Below are 20,044 nucleotides of genomic sequence, written 5' to 3' on the forward strand. Positions count from 1 at the left end.
ACGAGTACACACAAGTAGTTATAATTACACTCATCTGCCCCAATATACCATTGCTTACAAAATAGCTCAAACTGAGTCCCACTCTCTTTTAAGAATCAAATCAACTTCGTCCTTCATAAAGTATAATTCCTCATTATATCTGGAATCTACAATATCACCTCAATAACAGCACAAAATTATTATAGTACCATATGGTATCAACTCACCGTCTTAACTTCTCCGAATACATACTCGTTAACTACGTACAACCACAATAACATACTCATCATCTTGGAAATTATTCAAAAGAGTCATAATCTTCCGGCACGGCATCCTTACATCCACTAGATTCTAAATCCAACATATAGATTAATTCATGTTCTCTACGTAGGCTTTAGACATATTATTTCCTCACTGTCTACTAGTAGTACCCATAACACTACTCCACATCACACTTTCATTGTGCGACTCCGATTACCTGTCTTAAGTCATCGTCCAATATGTCGCACTCTTTCACATTCATTTCTTCATAAGTTCACACAACATGGTGAGTGATTATTCTCACGGCTTAGTATTCATCACAACATATACCATTAAGGTAACAAAACAAGCTTATCTTATCGATATGATTTCTTCTACTATCAACAAGAGATTAAGGGTGATCAAGTCCTCAATTTGTCAATAGATAGCCGACAACCATATGTAAGCATAAACCGTCGTTACTACATAATAGTGTCCTTTTCGAGTTTGCACTCAAACTCATTAACATCGTCATAGTTCAATAATTCACTTTGAGTCTTTACAACTCGTGCACTTCCCTCTTATTAGATCTTATCGGTGAGACACCGACGTCCAAACGTTTTACACAATCCGCTTCACAGTCACTTAGCATCACACACTTGTTAAGTACTTCCAAACTTCATAATCACTAATATACTTGTACATTACTATTCATCTCGTTCCAAATCAAAATCCTCCTCTTAGCAAAAGACCGCGACAACATTCATAACTCGTGGTTTTACTCTAAATTCCATGACATCTTTCGCGCCCAATGTCATTCCACTAGACATCTCAACAAAGTCTTCCTCACATCAATAGGTGTTAAAAGTTCTCTACAATTCTCCTTTTATACTTGTCGTTACTTTGGCCTCCCAAATACGACTCCAAGAGTTCTAAAGTTTATTTCATCTTTACTACTAAGTCTCTTCTCACTAAAATCCATCGGCACTCAAATCATCTTTATTACCGAACATCTCATCAACTTATTCATCAACCATGTTCCACTCAACTTCGTTTTAAATGATTGCGGTAGTAGGCATTCCTATTCAACAAGTTTCACTCTTCCTTAACCGACTTCACAATATCTCCTTATAGGATCAATCTACTGTATTTATAACTCTCCCATAAGGTAGAACATAATTTCACCTCTTCGTAGGTTCAAACGACACATTAATCCGACACTCGGAACTCAAGATATGAATTTTCCAATCGTTATCCAAAAATGCAACATCGACATCATGCAGCGACGCTCTATACGGTATTCCCAAAATTTTTCAAAGGGTACATTCAATTCTTAAAATTAATTCTCAACAAACCTTCTAATTATTCCTTCAATCCGTTCCACTCTGACACTGACATCCCGTGCAGTACCAATAAACAAATCTAGTTATAAGAACAAGAGTAACCGTAACTTCACCTCTTTCCAACTTCATCCCGTCACAATTAATTATGTTACAGCTGCTGCAACTATTTTATAACAAAGTTCATCTCGTTAGCTTTCCGTCGCTTCAAACGGAACTCAAATCGGATGTCCAGAACTCCAGTTATGAATTTTCGAAGTTTTGCAGCTATTCAACAATTTTCCTGCGTTTTGCTTACGAAAATCTCACTTCAAGACTCATCCTCTTCAACTCAATCACGTTCCAAACAGTCCCTTATCATATCTCTTCACTTCCAAACATTCTTATAACTTGAGCAACACATCACATCGCCGAAGTGCGATTTCCGGAACATTACGACAGCAATCCTCCTTGCAAACTTGCAGCTGAACCTCTTCCGAGTCGTACGGCTACTCAACTGACAACTTTGCAGTACACCAGCAGAGCTGATACATTGCAACTTCTTAATTTCCCCTCCTACAAATAATCATCAATTACCTCTAATCATCTTCCTTCAGGATGTTCCAACTCGATTATCAGTCAAGTCTTAATTTTAAGTCACCTTCGATTCGGGAAACAACAACTCCAACAACGCTTGCATTATTGCCCATAACAATCTACTGAACCAATCATATTACAACTGAAACGTAACCGAGAAGTGAATCCTCTCCCCCACTTGTTTCAATCCAACACCTGCAACAATACAAACAAGTACCGACAGTGATTCACTCACATGTCGTGTACCAAGGGATAAAACGCCGACAGTATACAACTGTCGCGCAACTCAACTGACTCGACAATTGGCCGGACGGACCGACCTGCTCTGATACCACTATTGTAACACCCTTCTAAACCCCGCGGCAAATTAAATAAGTTTATTCAGAGTACATGAAAAGGGTGTCACAATTCAAAATAAATTAAAAACATCGTTCAGTCATGTCATGCATTCACTGAGGCAATTCTCATTAATTAAAACAATTCATGTCAACACAGCGGAATTAAATCAAACAGATTAAGTTTAACATCTATCAAACTAATCCTTCAAACATCAAAACATAACTAGAGTTATCAAAACTTAAACTCTAAACATTCACGTCCCCAGTGTTACAACTATCAGAGCATGACACCTGACGCTACCTAAACAACTGACTCATGAGCTAATCCTCACCGAGTCGAACAGCCGCTATCCTCAATCTGAAAATGATCAACAGTAAGGGTGAGTCTCATTCACAATTAAACAATGTTATCAGTTCATAAACGACAGAACATCAACAATATAATATTCACCCAACATCAACATATATTCAGGCAAGTTTCATCATCATAAACAACCAACACATCATCAATATTTATAACACTGGAAAACCTCCAATCATGTTATAAAATCATGCATATGAATGCAACTGACACTATGCATGTGGTACCAACATCATCAAATGGGAATAACCCATGACCGATCCAACATCATCAAGATACGGCCCTGCCGGCACAGATTCCACACAATGGGAATCATGCCCTTCACTGATCCAACACACCCTTATGGATACAGTATCACCAATGAACATGAATGAATGCAAACATATATGAACATACTTATACCATCGTCAAGTCTATGAGTAACATCATCTAATACTCATTTCATCATCATCATCATCATCACCATCATCATCAAGTATGTTTATATATATGCATCATTCAATCACAATAACATCATTAGACATCAAAACAATCACCACATGATCACATTATCAATATTATAATGATCTTATCACAACATCGCCACTTCAATCATATGAACAACATTATCATATCTCGACTCATCACACAATGCATACAACAATAATACATTCCACAATTATGTACTAAGTACGTCAAATCCACACAACGACAACATGAGATTTACATCATCATAATACTACGTCTAACACATTCATCACAATTCAACATATTGAATTATCCACCATTGGTATAACATACATTCATCATGTAATAATCACAACAATACATAGAAATTATCATTCATCAATTCCATGTATCACAATTAGCACATAATACACAATCTCCATACATGTTATTCTTAAATAACATTAATCCATGGCATACACAGATACAATTACATGTCATTTTCAAAATCACACAATAATTAAATTATCTAGTGCTAATTAATTTATTTTAATCATAAAGAGCATTCCGTTAGCTTTCTAACGCTTCGAACGGCACCCAAAACGGACTTACGGATCAAAAGTTATGAGTTTTATAAAAATAAGTATTTTTCAAAAACGTACAGCGGTAACCGATTACCCAAACACCAGTAATCGGTTACTGAAGTTCAAAATCCCATATTTGCTGTTTTTACTATGGGTAATCGATTACACCCCTTTCGGTAACCGATTACTTCGTACCTGCAACCCAAAAACCAGTTTTCAGCACCTTGAATCCCCCCAAACATCCCCCAATCGAACCAATACGATTGTATACGAAAAACAGAGGGATTTCACATGCAATATGAGTTATATCATCAATCAAACAACACTTTTAACATCAACAATCACTACCAACAAGTAATTACACAAAGTTCACAAAATTGAACCTAAATACCAAAACCCCAACCTAGAACATATTCTCTATCGAATCAATAGTATACGATTTCAATCCTAACGCCTACGACCCGATAATAGAGGTTAACCGGAAGAGTCCCCCCTTACCTTAGAGTTTGGGATCCTTGAAGCTCTCTTCCTCTTCTTCTCCTCTGTCGCACTTTCACGTTCTCTGTGTTCTCCCAAATGCACTTGTGTTTCTCTTCTTCCAAAATCTTGTTTTATGAAAAACACAACATAGCTTTAGTAAAGGCCTTATTTCTTGCACCCCTTTCTCACTAACTACAACACTGGCCCATTACTACATATTCCAATTTTATTATTTTAATCACCGCATAATTACATAAACCCAATTAATTCCAATAAATAATTTAAATTCTAATTAAATTAATTTAAGGAAAAATACGGATGTTACATAGAGCCACATCCATATTTCTTCATCACCAATAACATGAGAAACATTTTACATTTCCCGCTTGCAAATTGACCTTGAAGTTTCTATATTTGGACAAGCGAACCAAGATTAGTCTACCTTTGGAATAAAAAAATTGGAGAAACGGGTGGTTCATATTCAAGGAGAATCCTTTTTCAAGCAATTGACCTAGTCTTAACAAGATGTTCTTCATTGAGGGCACATAAAAGATATCTGACATAGATTCACCATTCTTTCTTTTGATCACCACCTTGCTCTACCTTCAATTGATATTGTGCTATTATTTGAAAACTTGACTATGCTTCTAAACTTATCATCAAACTCTAATAACCAATCCTTATGGCTTGCCATATGATTAGATCAACTAATATCAAAGTACCACAAATCATAATTATCTTTATCACAATCTTTGGTGACCATGAGTAATAATATGAGTAAGAGTTTTCATATCTAGCATAATGAACATCATTCTCAGGCTTCTCCTTTCATCCTTTGACCACTCATACAATCTTTTTCAATGTGCTCCCATTTCTCACAATTGTAGCATTGAAACCTTGTAAAAAAAACTCACCAATGGATTATTTATCTGTCATGCTAAGCAACTCAAATTTCCTTCTAAAATATTGAAGATTCACTTTGGTCATTTTATCTCCACCACCATAGGCATTATTGAGTATACCATAAGGCTCCTTTATTGTATTGGATGCAAAAATCTTCTCAAAACTAGCAGAGTCCATACAATGATGAATGTTGAGCTGTGCCTTGCAATCACATGTTTTGAGGTCTTTGTGCACAACTTGTTTGCAGTTTTCACAAAATTGGTAATTTTTGATTGCATAATATCAAGGAAATCTTAAAAGAAAAAGATGATATTCATCTTCATACACCATTGGTTCTAATTCTTGCCATCAAGAATTGAATAAACCAACCATGACTCACAAGCACACAACAATGAAAAGGAAAGGGAAAAAATGCTATTGATATACATGAAAGGGAAAAATAGACTAGAACCTAATGACTTTGAATACTATTTGCCAGAGATTATAGAAAATATGTATCAATGAAATATTGAATTTTATGAATACTTGTTATATTTACACGTGAGCTGAAGAACTCACTAACCAACATGGTAGTTAGATGGATCAATTGAAATCCCGCTACTCTTGATTTGAATCGAAGCTAATGGGAGATATTTTAGAACAAATTGTGTCTACAATCATTTTCATGAGAATGTTTTCGATGTATGGAATGATCTACATGAAAAATTCTCAAAAGTTGATAGAATTTGTATTACCACCTTTAAAATCTTCTATCAACAATCTGGAACAAAATTCCGAATCAGTTCTTGAATACTTCCTTGTGTTAAACGATTTATGGTAAGAACTCAATTCACACATGCCTTTGCCAATTTACACATGAATTCAACAATGTTGTTCAATAACGATTTCCACTCTAGGGCCAAGTTAATAAAAGCGTGTATGGCTTCTTTGCTTGCGCTAATTCCTAAAGTAAACAACCCTCAATATCTTTAGGAATACATACCAATATGCTTAGTGGGGACTCTTTATAAGATATTGGCAAAGTTGTTGGCTTCGAGAATGAAGAAAGTGATTGGTAAGTTGGTGTCAATTGAGCAGTTTGCTTTTATAGCGGCCTGGAACATTTTGGACGGAGTGTTAATGGTGAATGAAATCATCGACTTGGCTAAGAGAGAAAAAATAAGATGTTTAGCTATGAAGGTTGATTTTGAAAAGGCGTGTGACAATGTTAGTTGTAATTACCTAAGATTTGTCTTGTGTAAAATGGGGTTTGGAGCCAAGTGGATCAAGTGGATGAAGGCATGTGTTTTTTTGCAGTTCTATGTCGGTGTTGGTGAATGGTGGAGTCACTAAGGACTTTATGGTAGAAATGGAGCTTAGACAGGGAGATCCCTTATCTCCCTTTCTCTTTGTTCTGAATATGAAAGGCTTAACTCGGTTGGTGAAAAGAGTAGTGGAGATTGGAAAATACGCCAGTTTTCTTGTCAACGAGGATCTCAAAGTTGACATTCTTCAGTTCGCCGATGATACCATTATTCTCGAGATAATCTTTGGAGCTTGAATTCAGTTTTGAGAGGTTTTGAGTTAATATCAGGAATGAGAGTTAATTTCCACAAGAGTAACATTTTTTGGATCAGCATGAGTGATTAAAGTATGTTATCGGCTTCTTCCTTTTTGTCTTAGAGCATTGGTCATTTTCCTTGCTGATTTTTAGGAGTAATGATACGGGACAACCCAAGAGAAGTTTATTTGTGGAACGATCTGCTGAAGAATCTTCGCAATAAGCTATTGTCTTGGAAATGTAAGAACCTTTCTATGGGAGATAGAGTGGTGATGATTAACACTGTGTTAAACGCTTTGCCTGTATACTCTCTGTCTTTTTACAAGGCTCCGGTCAAAGTCTTGAAAGAGATTAGGAGAATTCAAAGCAATTTTTTGTGGAGGGATAATGTGAATAAGAGAACCATTCATTGGGTTACCTGGGATACGGTTTGTAGTCTAGTGAATAATGGAGGTCTTGGGATATCAAAAACATAGAATTGTTTAATAAATCCGTTTTGATGAAATGGAGGATTATTAAGGATATAAAAGCTTTATGGAGTGGTTTACTTCGGCAGAGATACAGTAATATGGTGGTTAAACTTTTTACCAGTAATAAGGAAGTGATCAACATCAAGGATTCATTTTGGTGGAGAGACCTCATTATGATGGACAAGTCGAATGATGACATTATCAATTCCTTTTCATCTAACATTTCTTGCAGGGTTTACAATGGCAGAACTACTTTCTTTTGGCATTGTCGCTGGCTGGATGGCCAAAGTTTGAAGGAAGCGCACCCATAAATATTTGTTATAGCAAGACACTCTTTTGGCAGCGTGGCCAGTAACGGTACGTGGGATGGTCAGGAGTGGATGTGGGAAGTGGTTAGAGATTGGGAGGTCCTGGCCGATGAGGATCAGCTGATTATAGAGGAGTTTTATGAGTTGGTTGATGCTGGTTTTTCTTTGTAGGTGGAATCAGATGAGTTCAGATGGGAGAATTACTTAGAAGGTCAATTCTTGGTGCAGTCTTGTTATAACCTTGTATCAAAGGTTGGATCATCCTTGTTTTGGTCTAGCGATATCAGATTGACTGTGGAAAACTTGTGGGAGATTAATGCTCTGAAAAGAATTCTCATTTTTGGATGGAGATTGACGACTTTGGCTAATATGCATTAGGATTTTACTTATGCACCATGCATAAGCCTACATAAGCCATTGGATCATGTTTTTAATCCAGTATTGAGTATTGAGTATTGAGTGGTGAGTATTGAGTATTGAGTAATAACAATTGATGTCTAGAATTTGATCCAATGATCCAAGGGTCCATAATAATCTATGCATGGTGCATAGATTTTTATCTATGCACGATAACTGCACCCGAGATTGACTATTGACAGAATACCCACTAGAGACCAGTTAGCTAAGAGAGATGTGGTGTTGTTGGCAAAGGATACATGTTGCATTTTTTGTTTCACGGAAGAAGAATCGGTCCTTCATCTTTTTGAATCTTGCTTCATTTCATCTCCATTTAGAAGGTTGTAGCTACTTGGATCGGTGACAAGGTATTGTTGAATGTGCAACATCTTGCGAATTTTCATCATCATTCTCATCCTTCCATTCTTGTTTATGTTTGATTTGACTTGCTACACCTTAGAACATTTTGGTTATTTAGGAATGCAGTTTTGTTTCAAGGTAGAATCTTTAGCTTTGAGGAATATTTGAATTCTATCAAATTTATGTCTTGGAGGTGGTTAAGGTATAATTGTAAAATCACCTATAGTTGTTTTTTCCTAGAGTTGTTTTCCCTCCCTTAGATTGTTTATAGGATGAGTTTATTTTGTTGTTGTTCCGGGTTCGTTGACCTTCCGAGTTCGAGAACCGTAATACTCACTTTTATGGAATTATCTTGTTGCCTATTAAAAAAAATTATCAATTTACACATGAATATATATATATATATATATATATATATATATATATATATATATATATATATATATATATATATATATATATTTTAGCACTTTTTATATATTTTTTAATAAAGTAATGCTAAAAGTAATGCATTACTTTTAATATATATATATATATATATATATATATATATATATATATATATATATATATATATATATATATATTAAAAAATATATAAAAAGTAATGCATTACTTTATTAAAAAATATATAAAAAGTGCTAAAAAATATATATATATATATATATATATATATATATATATATATATATATATATATATATATATATATATATATATATATATATATATATATATATATATATTAAAAAATGCTAAAAATATTTACTAAATATATAGCATTACTTTATTAAAAAATATATAAAAAGTGCTAAAAATGTTTTTTTTTAAACTTAAATAAAAATCCATTGATAATATTAATTAAACAGTTTAATTTTTAAGTTAAGTTCAATATAATCAGGTTTGGGCCAACCCATTAACCCATTTTATGATCTCTAACTAGTTAGCCTCAACAAAAGCAAAACCCTAATTTTCATCTTATAAATAGATGCATCTCCACCTGCTATCCAAAACATTCAATTCCAACTATTTAGAGTATCAATATCACCTTTGATCCCTTGAATATTTTTAATCAGGGAAATCATAGTTGAGGATTTATGAGATTCATCTATCTTCTTTCCTCTTTCTCTACTATGTTTCTCTGATTAAAGAAATTTGTTGGATCATCTAATAATGTTTTTTTGTCTTGTAATGGTCGTTTATTTGATATTTTGATTCAATTGTTTTCTCACGTACTGCATCTTTTTCCTTCGATATCTGTAATTTGATAATATTTTGTAATTAATTTGTAACTTTGTAACTCATTCGTTGGGACCTTGTATGGTGATGAATCCAAATACTAGGGTTTATTAAAATACTAGAGTTTGAATTTTCGATTGTTTACTCATATATTTGAGAACGGTAATATTTTATGTAATATGTGACGAATTATGCTAAACATATCTTTTAAAATTTTTCATAAACATATAATCTATAATTTATAGTCTAACATATCTGGTACCTAATATTTCAGGTACATGTATATTCATTTAATGGACTAACTTCAGCCAAGAGTAGTAGGAACAAATTCAATATCTTTAGATAAAACTCTCCTATACATGCAAGCTTTCCAGATTTCAAGATTCCTTTTCAATGATAACCCCTGTATCATAGTATAGTAATATAACTAGAAGTTCCACTAATTTTGTCTTCTTTTTCAGCATCCTTAGCTATTTGTCTCTTTTGCATGGTTTTAAATTGGGTTCACAGATAGATACGGTGTTGAAAAGTTTAAATTTAAGAATTTTTATTACTATTTGTCTCTTTTGCGTGGTTTTAAATTGGGTTCACAGATAGATATGGCGTTGAAAAGTTTAAATTTAAGAATTTTTATTAAACTAGAAGAAAATTGAGTTTTGGTATTCTAAAAAGAGAAAAAAAAGGATATATATATTGAGATTGTAAAATTATTTTAAAATGTCAATCAACAATATATATTCGGCCAAATCACGATTATAGGCTGTTTCCATGCATACGGCCTCTTTTTATTTGGGTTTCGATGCAAGAGTTGATTTTGTAGGATTATTTTCTTCCTGATTTTTCAATGGTACATCCTTTTGAAGGAAGGTGTCTGTGTAAAATCCAGAAAGAGTATTGGTTTTGTATTCCTCAGAAAGAGCATATATGTGTTTCGAGTGGCATTCCAGCGCAGTTGCATTAAAGCTTTCGATCGCATGTCAACCGCATTTTGTTCTTTAAAAATAACAGTAATAAGTATCTTGATAATATGAATTGAATCTATTTTATATCTTTTATTTTGAAAGATTTAAAATCATTGGCTCTGAGAAAATGAAACATAATAATGGCTGAAAAACAATTAGAATTTGCTGAGCAAATTTAAACCCGATCAAATGAATTTGAGATAGAATCAAATGGATCAAGAGCAGGGCAAATTATGTTGGGCGAAATTATAGCTCACTTAAAGAATTTAAGGTGGAAAAATAAATGTGGTTGAGAAGACTTAGGAGTTTAGCCAGTCAAAAGAGAGTTTGTTAGGCGAATTTATAGCTAGCTTAACGAATGAGACCATATTTAGAAAATATATAAACAAAGGAGGTTGGTAGTTCATTTGAGATCAGTTTTTACGTAGTATGAGTTAGTTTATAGTTAAGTAAAAGTCTCAATTAGTAACAAGAAGCCGTAGTTGTTATAAAGTGACGGTTAGACCAGGGAATGTTAGCATTATTTTGTTTTGGATCTTGATATTATGTTTTTCACGGTGTTTTAATTTCTATGAATGAACAATAAAAACGTACCCGGATCCATAATGGCGATTCTTGAAAGCAATTGTTCTCTCCTCTCTTCCTTCTTCCTTATGTGTATCCTTGATGATGAAGATACTTTTGTGTATTTGTAAGAAGTGAGAAGGAATGAGAAAAGTTGGTATTTCTTGCATAAGGGTGTCCTTTTATAGACACTTTATTCCAACAATCACATCCTATCCCAATAGTTACGTCCCAACAGTCATGAAGAGAGAGAAGAGGGATTTGTATTTTGAATTTCAAAATAAAACCCCTTGGCTTAATTACCAATTAAACCCAAACAATCATCACATTTAGGTATCTTTATTTAAAGCCAATATTTATTTACATGAGTCAGACCTAATTAATTAATAAATTAATATTAATCCAATAATCTCCCACTTGACTCATGTGACAACTTGATGTTTCAATCTTATATCATAATTGTGCACCATTCATTTAAAGCACCAAGTCATTTTCTTTAATGAATTGAAATAATCGGATCATGGCGGTCACAAATTATTCATCAACTTGATTCCTTCCATGTATCACAAACCAATTCAATTCAAATAACTTTAGGGGATACAATAATGTGTCTTTCATGTCTTTTCAAAGACACCATAGTCATCACATATTAATAATAGCATTTATAACATAATATGGATAACAAACTCAGCAGAAACATAACTTTAATTGAATTCACAAGTGTCATACAATACGAACATTAAACTATACATGTATATATACCAATTATATAATGTTAACAAGGACTTTTACATAATGCCCATCCTTTCTATATGGCCAACAAATGTCTTGGGCGGTAAACCTTTAGTTAACGGATCCGCTATCATTAAATCTGTACCAATATGTTCAAATGACACCGTTTGTTTCTGCACTTCTTCTTTCACTGATAAGTACTTCAGTTCCATGTGTTTAGCACCTTTGGAATATTTATCATTCTTAGAGAAGAAGACAGCTGCAGAATTATCACAATAAATCCTTAGCGGCCTAGCTATACTGTCGACAATACGAAGCCCTAAGGTGAAGTTCCGCAACCACAATGATTGAATTGTGGCCTCAAAGCATGCCACAAATTCTGCCTCCATAGTAGAAGTAGCAATGATGGACTGCTTTCCACTCTTCCAAGATATTGCTCCTCCAGCCAAAAGAAAAACATATCCAAATGTGGATTTTCTTGAGTCCACGCATCCTGCAAAGTCTGAATCTGAGTAGCCAATCACTTCAAGGTGATCTGATCTTCTATATGTGAGCATGTAATCTTTGGTTCCTTGTAAGTACCTAAGAACTTTCTTTGCAGCTTTCCAGTGATCCATTCCAGGATTACTTTGGTATCGACCTAACATACCAACAGCAAAACTAATATCCGGTCGGGTACATGTTTGGGCATACATCAAGCTCCCAACCACTGATGCATAGGGAATATATTCCATTTCCTTTCGTTCTAATTCATTTTTGGGACATTGCATTTGACTAAATTTATCCCCTTTCTGAATAGGAACTATACTTGCGGAGCATTTATCCATTCTGAATCTCTCTAATATTTTATTTATATAGCCTTTCTGAGACAATCCCAACAATCCTTGTGATCTATCACGAAATATTTCTATTCCTATCACATATGATGCCTCACCCATATCCTTCATTTCAAATTTATTGGAGAGAAACTTCTTTACATCATGTAATAAAGCAAAATCATTGGCAGCAAGTAAGATATCATCAACATATAAAACTAAAATTATGAATTTGCTCCCACTAACCTTCATATAGATACACCGATCTACGGTGTTCTCTACAAAACCATATGACAAAATAGTATTGTTGAATTTAAGATACCATTGTCTGGAAGCTTGCTTTAGTCCATATATTGACTTCTTTAATTTACACACTAAATTTTCTTTTCCTGTAGTAACAAAACCTTCGGGTTGAGCCATATATACTTCTTCCTCTAGGTCACCATTTAGAAAGGCGGTCTTCACATCCATTTGGTGAAGCTCTAAGTCATAATGAGCCACCAAAGCCAAAACAATTCTCAAAGAGTCCTTTTTTGAAACAGGAGAAAAGGTTTCTTTATAATCAACACCATCCTTTTGAGTGAAACCTTTGGCGACAAGTCTAGCTTTATATCTATCAATATTGCCTTTCGAGTCCCGTTTGGTCTTAAAGACCCATTTACAACCAACTCGTTTTTGAACCTTTAGGCAACTCAACTAGATCCCATACATTATTGTCACGCATTGACTTTAACTCTTCTTTCATAGCATTGATGCCTTGTAAGAAGTGAGAAGGAATGAGAAAAGTTGGTATTTCTTGCATAAGGGTGTCCTTTTATAGACACTTTATTCCAACAATCACATCCTATCCCAATAGTTACGTCCCAACAGTCATGAAGAGAGAGAAGAGGGATTTGTATTTTGAATTTCAAAATAAAACCCCTTGGCTTAATTACCAATTAAACCCAAACAATCATCACATTTAGGTATCTTTATTTAAAGCCAATATTTATTTACATGAGTCAGACCTAATTAATTAATAAATTAATATTAATCCAATAGGGAAACCAACCTAGGATTATCATATTGTCCATCTAGCTACCACTGTCACATAGTCACGTGTATTTAAGTTATCTTTTGTTGAGATTAAATTTGTATATTATTATTTATTTTATATATTTGACGTGACCTTGGCATTATGCCTAAATTAATCTATTCAATATATATGCTCCTTTCATGTTATTTTCAATTCATATCATATATGTATTATCTTTGTTGATCTATGAGGTGCCAAGATGGACTCCTAGGTCTAGACCAAAGATAATTTATGGTTATGTTTTAAAGGGCGTTGAATTGAGTTAGGTTTTAAAGAGCGTTGAATTGAATTTAGATGCACTATCATATTTTTTTAGTAGCATTTTGTGTTGCACTATCCACTTCTTTGTATTTTAATTTGTTCTTTCTTTATACGGTTGTGGTAGTGTCTACAACCGCATTAGACCGCAATTGTGGTGTGATCGTCAATCACACTAAAACATATCATGGTGCAACAACCCGCAACATATTAAATATTGCTTGCAAAATTTCTTGATCTACCTTCTTCCATATTTGTATCATAAATTTAAGATACATTTTAAAAGGAGTAAAAATATTCAGAGTAATGAGAATTGATAATGAAATATATATTAGAATTTCTAGAAGAAAAGGAAGACATATTCAAACATAAAATAAATAACAAAGTATAATATTTTATATTCATAAAACAATACATTTACGTCGTAACTTTTCCAATTGGGCATCACAGTAGCCATAATACCAACAATCACAATAACTATAATCGAAATGACATCTACAATTGTAATACCCATATTCAAAATTATATCTGTAACCGCAATCGTAATTTAAAATGATACATGGTCGTATAAATGAGTTGAAGAAACACGACCCAAACCTTGCTCCAAAATAGAAGAGATCACTTGAGCTAATAAACCGAGCTAACATCTTTTGTGGAAAAATTACTTACATAATCCTCTAATCTTAAAACATGTGTCAATTATATAATTGCAATTGTATTAGCAAGTTAAGAAAATGTAATTTGCATCTATCGTACGATAACAAAATTTCTCTTGTGAAATATATATATATATATATATATATATATATATATATATATATATATATATATATATATATATATATATATATATATATATATATGTTTAAAATGATTAAAATGTTTTTTTTAAATTAAATAAAAATCCATTGATAATATTAATTAAACAGTTTACTTTTTTAGTTAAGATAAATATAATCAGGTTTGGGCCAACCCATTAACCCATTTGTGATCTCTAGCTAGCCTAAAAAAAAAGCAAAACCCTAATTTTCATCTTATAAATACATGCATCTTCACCTGCTATCCAAAACATTCATCATGTTGTTCCAACGATGTAGAGTATCAATATCACCTTTGATCCATTGAATATTTTTAATCAAGGAAATCATAGTTGAGAATTCATGAAACTCATCTCACTTATTTGCCTTTCTCTGCTATGTTTCTTTGATTAAAGGAATTTGTTGGATCATTTAATAATGTTTTTGTCTTTTAGTTGTCGTTTATTTGATTCAATTGTTTTCTTTTTACTATATCTTTTTCCTTCGATATGTGTAATTTGTGAATGTTTTACAATTAATTTGTAACTTTGTAATCGATAGTCTGATTTATATCTCAGATAGTTATTAATTAGTGGAGTTCTTTTATGGTGATCAAACCAAACAGTAGCGATTTATTAAAAAACTAGTGTTTGAATTATCGATGAATGCTCGTACATTGAGGACAATGATATTTTATGTAATCTGCAACATATTATTCTAAGGAAAATTCTACAATCCCATTCTAACCCCTTTGAATAGGGGCGTGCATGGATCAATAACCAAATTAAATTGAACCATATATATGGTTTGGTTTGGATCTTAAAATTATTTTATTAAAACCGGTTTATTTTTTTAAAACTGATTTACATATGGTTTGGTTCGGTTCTAAATTGGTTTTTCACAAAAACCAATTTTAACAAAAAAACTGGTTTTAAACCGGTTCTTTCAAAACCAGTTTTTATTTTCTTTTAAAAAATCAGTTTTATATCAAAAATTATGGTTTTATTTTTTTAACCATCCTTTTTATTTTAACTTTGAACTTTGAAGTAGTGAACACATGATTATTTCAAAATAGCCAATATTTGTGACTTATAAGAGTAAATTCTCTTTAACATATAAAGAGACATAAATTCTACAAAATTAAGATTAAAACTAGCATTATTTTGAAATAATGAATTTTATTAGTATTTGTTTATGTAATTTTCACTAAGTCAACTGAGTTTGTTGATTATTTATAATTAATCAGTATTTCAGAAATTATTGGCTTCAGATTGAATGTAATCGCTCTCGGTGTAGCTAAAATAGAATTATATAAATAGTGTCCATGCTTGCCTTGTACATTTGAGGACTTGTCTTTGTTCATCGGTGTAGCTAAAATAGAATAATATAAATAGTATCCATGCTTACCTTGTACATTTGAGGACTTGTCTTTGTTCATGAAGTCTATGCCACCATATTTTATTGCTATATTGCGTGTAGAGTAAGAAACAGTGTTCATTCTTATTCTATTGGGTGCTAAAATTTCTGTTACTTCATTTCACTAACATACCTTCTTCATTTTAGTGCACTGCTAAGGTCTACCATTAGAAAGATGGATGCCTCACGGCTCATCAGATTGCTAACTTACACCAAATATGCAGTATATGGACATCTCCTTCCAAAATTTGATGGTGAATCGTGTAAAGTGCCCGAAACAAATGTTTGTAAGTTACCTTGTAATTTCTTAAGTCTACCTGAAAGATTGCCTCGATTGTCAAGGCCTTGCAGAATGAGTTTTGCATTTTATCTTTCTTCTTTTTGTGCTTCAAGATTTTGCTGTGAAAGCTGTTTTCAAATGTGAGTTTAATCATTTTGATATATTGGATAAACAGCTTCTTGCTAGTACTGTTGTAGTGAGTGCTTGACCTCTTCACTGTGTAAATGCAGTTGGCTTTATTGGATGATAAAATTGATGACTTATCCTTTATGCCAATGATCCATTTTTCTGAATGGCGGGATGAGTTTTTATGCCGTCTGTTTTCTTTACTTCTACACTTAGAACCCAACAGTGTTTTGTAAGTAATGGTGTCAAATTCCCCTCTCTTGCATGTAACTTTATTTGACAAAGATGTTGTTTAGGTGGATATTTTTTATGTTTTTTATTATGCTTTAATAATTGTATCACTGGTTTTTGGTATAATATAAATGAAGGACTTCACTCATCAGCTTCGTCAAGAACTTTCCTAGTTGATGATGGTCCATACTACTGTATTCTTGAAATTCTTCTTGGGAGGCTTTCAAAATCACTATACAATTTAAAAATACCTGATACAAACTACTCTTTATGAGCTAATGTACTGTCTTACACTTCACTGATATATCAAACAGGCCTTGAAGAAAATTTCCAAGTTTGTAAGGGCAGATATTCTTCCTGGTGCTATTGCAGAGATTGGCCTGCTCTATTGTGGGTGTGTTCACTTAACCCGGAAGAAGGAGTCAGTCAACTTGTTAAGCCAATATTAGTGTCTGTGATATCCTCTTTGAAAGGAACACCCGACACTGGATTTGGAGGTAACTTTAGCTCTATTTTTTTGGTTTGTTTTGTTATTATTTTATAAACTTTAACTAAATAGACTGGTCTCAAACTTTCAGCATCTGTGCAGGCTGTTTTGGGGATTACCTGGATGCCTTGTTTCTTGTTATGCTCGTGGCTACCGCAGGACCTTAAGATCAAAGCATAATTTTCTGGTAATATATTACATCCGTGCTTTACAAGAAGTTTTATAACATGGTTTTTCACTTTTTGAAAGAATGCATGTTTCTCTTGAAAACGTACCTGGTACTGTGAATCACTTCTCCACAGGCCTTTGCCTAAAGTATTTGCCTTTAATAGAGAAATTTTAGCTCTTCGTATGAATTACTCGATCTAAAAAATCTTGACAGCACTTGTGTAATGTTTATAATGATAACAATGTTGAAGGCTGTGACTAGGGCTGGACATCGGTTCGGACCGGTTCGGGTTCGGGCCCAAACCACCAAACCGGTCTAACCCTCGGGTGAAGATTACAGGCCCAACTTCCGACCGGTTCAGATTTCGGTTTTTTCGGGTTCGGATTGAGTCGGTTTGGTCATGGAAATCGGTTTTTTTCGGTTATTTAATTTATTGGGCCAGCTTAAAAATCAAACCCAAAGTAAAAAAATAGCAGAATTTCAATTTTTTATTTTTTTTGGGTCGTTTTGGGATAAAGCCCAAATGAACATCATCCATCCTCTTAATATTTTTTTTAATTTATGATAGGATATAATTATTTGGGTGATAAAATAATTTAAGGACATTAAAGCATGATATTTTTAGCTTTCTTTAAAAATAAATTTTAATCAAGTAATTGATTTATTTTATTATTATTAAAAAAACTGAATTATTTGGACCCATTTAATCATTTACCATGGAGTTATTTTATAATTTGATAAAACAACCAATTATTTGATAAATACAACCAATAAAGTCCAAATATATTATGTTGCATTCAAAGAACTTGTCCCAATTATCATCTCAGTCACAATTATCATCTCTTCTTCATATTTGTTATATTTAACTCCTCAAATATGTGTTAATCGTGTCATAAAACAACCCCTCTGGAAATCCAGCAATTCACAAACACAAAATCCAACAGTTCACAAACCCAAGTGTATCAATATCTCTGTTAGAAGAAAGTTTACTCAACGATAGAAGAAAAATTAAGTTTTCTCCAATATTTTCACAAAAACTGGAGCGACAAAAAAAAATTAATACCATAATAAATTATACTTTAATAAAACAAAACCTTATGAGAATACTAACAGGTAGTTCATAGTTCACTGACATTAGGTAATCTATGTAATTTTCTTACAGCTTCAGATTTTTCAAGCTGCAATAAGAGTATGCATCTTAGAAAATAACTATAAGAGAAAACTAAGAGAAAACTCCGCCATAAGAAAACTAGCCAAAATGCATCATGACAACATAACAAAAAACAAACCCTTTTCCTTATGGATCTTCTCATCTTTGTCTTTTTTTTGCTTAGTTTTGAAGTTCATGTTTTTTTTTTTTTTTTTCTGATATGAAGATTCTTCTGGGAATCTGGGAAGGAAAAGATGAGAATTTCTTAAAGGGGTATATCATCTACTGCAATTTATCAAAATTATATATCAGATTCTCTACTGCAGTTTATAAAAATTATTTCCTATAACAAGAGTATATCATAAGTTACATAGAGAAGATAATCTACAATAGAAATAATGATAACTATACTTTCTGTCATCATCAAATTTGCTCTATACATGGACTCTGCCCTTCCATCATATGCTATTAAAAATACAACATAAGCTGCAACAAGGAAAAACTATTATGAATACATGTAAAGACAATCAGCATAATCAAACATAGTTTACAAACAAAAAATCCATGCTTAAATCTATTTCAAATACCTTTCAGATCTGCTTCAAATATACCTCAGATCTGCTTCAAATACCCTTCAGAGCTGCTTCAAATACCCTTCAGATCTACTTCAAATACCCTTCAGATCTTTTTAAGACACATGTTACAAAAAAACAAATCAAACCATAATAAAATATATTGAGATTAAGAAATTACATGAAAACATGCCTTTTAGATAAACTCCATGAGTATGTTCATGCCCTAGAAGTTGGCCATACCTGCAAAAAGGAAAAACACATACACAAAACTACTTAAATTTAGGAACCCGGTAGACTTTAAATGTAACACCCTTCTGAACCCGCGGCAATTTAAATAAATTTATTCAGAGTACATGAAAATAAGGGTGCTGTTGAAAGAGTATTGTGGTGTACTTTTCGTTATTATCGTCTCCACAGGGATTATTGCGATATCACCGCCGTTCTATAGCCTATTTTGTCTTGAGTTAATGTTACTTTAGTTTTAGGTTTGCAAAAGATCATTCAATTCTTTTAGTAGCAAAGAGTAGATTAAAGAAAGTTCTAAGTTAAAGAAAACGTATCAAGATTCGATTTCATCGACCTAAATTTGTATGTTTCCTTATAAATAGATGCTTATGAACTTGCTAACGATCAATATAATTACGTATCGACACCTATATCGTCCGTGTCCGCAACGATATAGTTAGATTTACCGCATTGTTTAACCGACGATTTCTCCACCGTTTAAACAATACAAATAACGTTTTAAGAACCGATACTTAGTAAACATCAAACTCTAAATCCATGTCTGCAACTTATAGTTTGAAAGATGATTAGTTAGGTCTAGATACAAACATTGATGTCTCAAACACTTATACCAAAGAAAAA

The 20,044-nt window shown here is 32.9% G+C and overlaps 1 protein-coding gene across 2 annotated transcripts; it reads left to right on the forward strand.

The window, feature by feature from the left end:
* The first annotated feature begins 16,076 nt into the window (after positions 1-16,076).
* On the forward strand, positions 16,077-17,489 carry LOC131632136 (uncharacterized). Of its 2 annotated transcripts, none has more exons than XR_009292914.1 (3): positions 16,077-16,797; positions 17,111-17,293; positions 17,386-17,489. XR_009292914.1 is itself a non-coding variant. In XM_058902910.1 (3 exons), exons 1-3 carry the CDS (start codon positions 16,335-16,337, stop codon positions 17,448-17,450), a joined length of 360 nt encoding a protein of 119 aa, XP_058758893.1. In that variant the 5' UTR covers positions 16,077-16,334; the 3' UTR covers positions 17,451-17,489. The 2 variants fall into 2 exon arrangements, 1 of the variants encoding a protein (XP_058758893.1); XM_058902910.1 differs by having other exon boundaries at positions 16,077-16,446.
* Positions 17,490-20,044: the final 2,555 nt, after the last annotated feature.

Source organism: Vicia villosa, unplaced genomic scaffold (genome assembly GCF_029867415.1).
Source record: "Vicia villosa cultivar HV-30 ecotype Madison, WI unplaced genomic scaffold, Vvil1.0 ctg.000910F_1_1, whole genome shotgun sequence".
Taxonomy (NCBI): Eukaryota; Viridiplantae; Streptophyta; class Magnoliopsida; order Fabales; family Fabaceae; genus Vicia; species Vicia villosa.

Coding starts and splice junctions, on each gene's coding strand:
- LOC131632136 (XM_058902910.1), top strand. CDS start 16,335: ATGGATGCCTCACGGCTCATCAGATTGCTAACTTACACCAAATATGCA. Junction 16,447..17,110: donor AGTGCCCGAAACAAATGTTT/GTAAGTTACCTT, acceptor TATATCAAACAG/GCCTTGAAGAAAATTTCCAA. Junction 17,294..17,385: donor ACCCGACACTGGATTTGGAG/GTAACTTTAGCT, acceptor GCATCTGTGCAG/GCTGTTTTGGGGATTACCTG.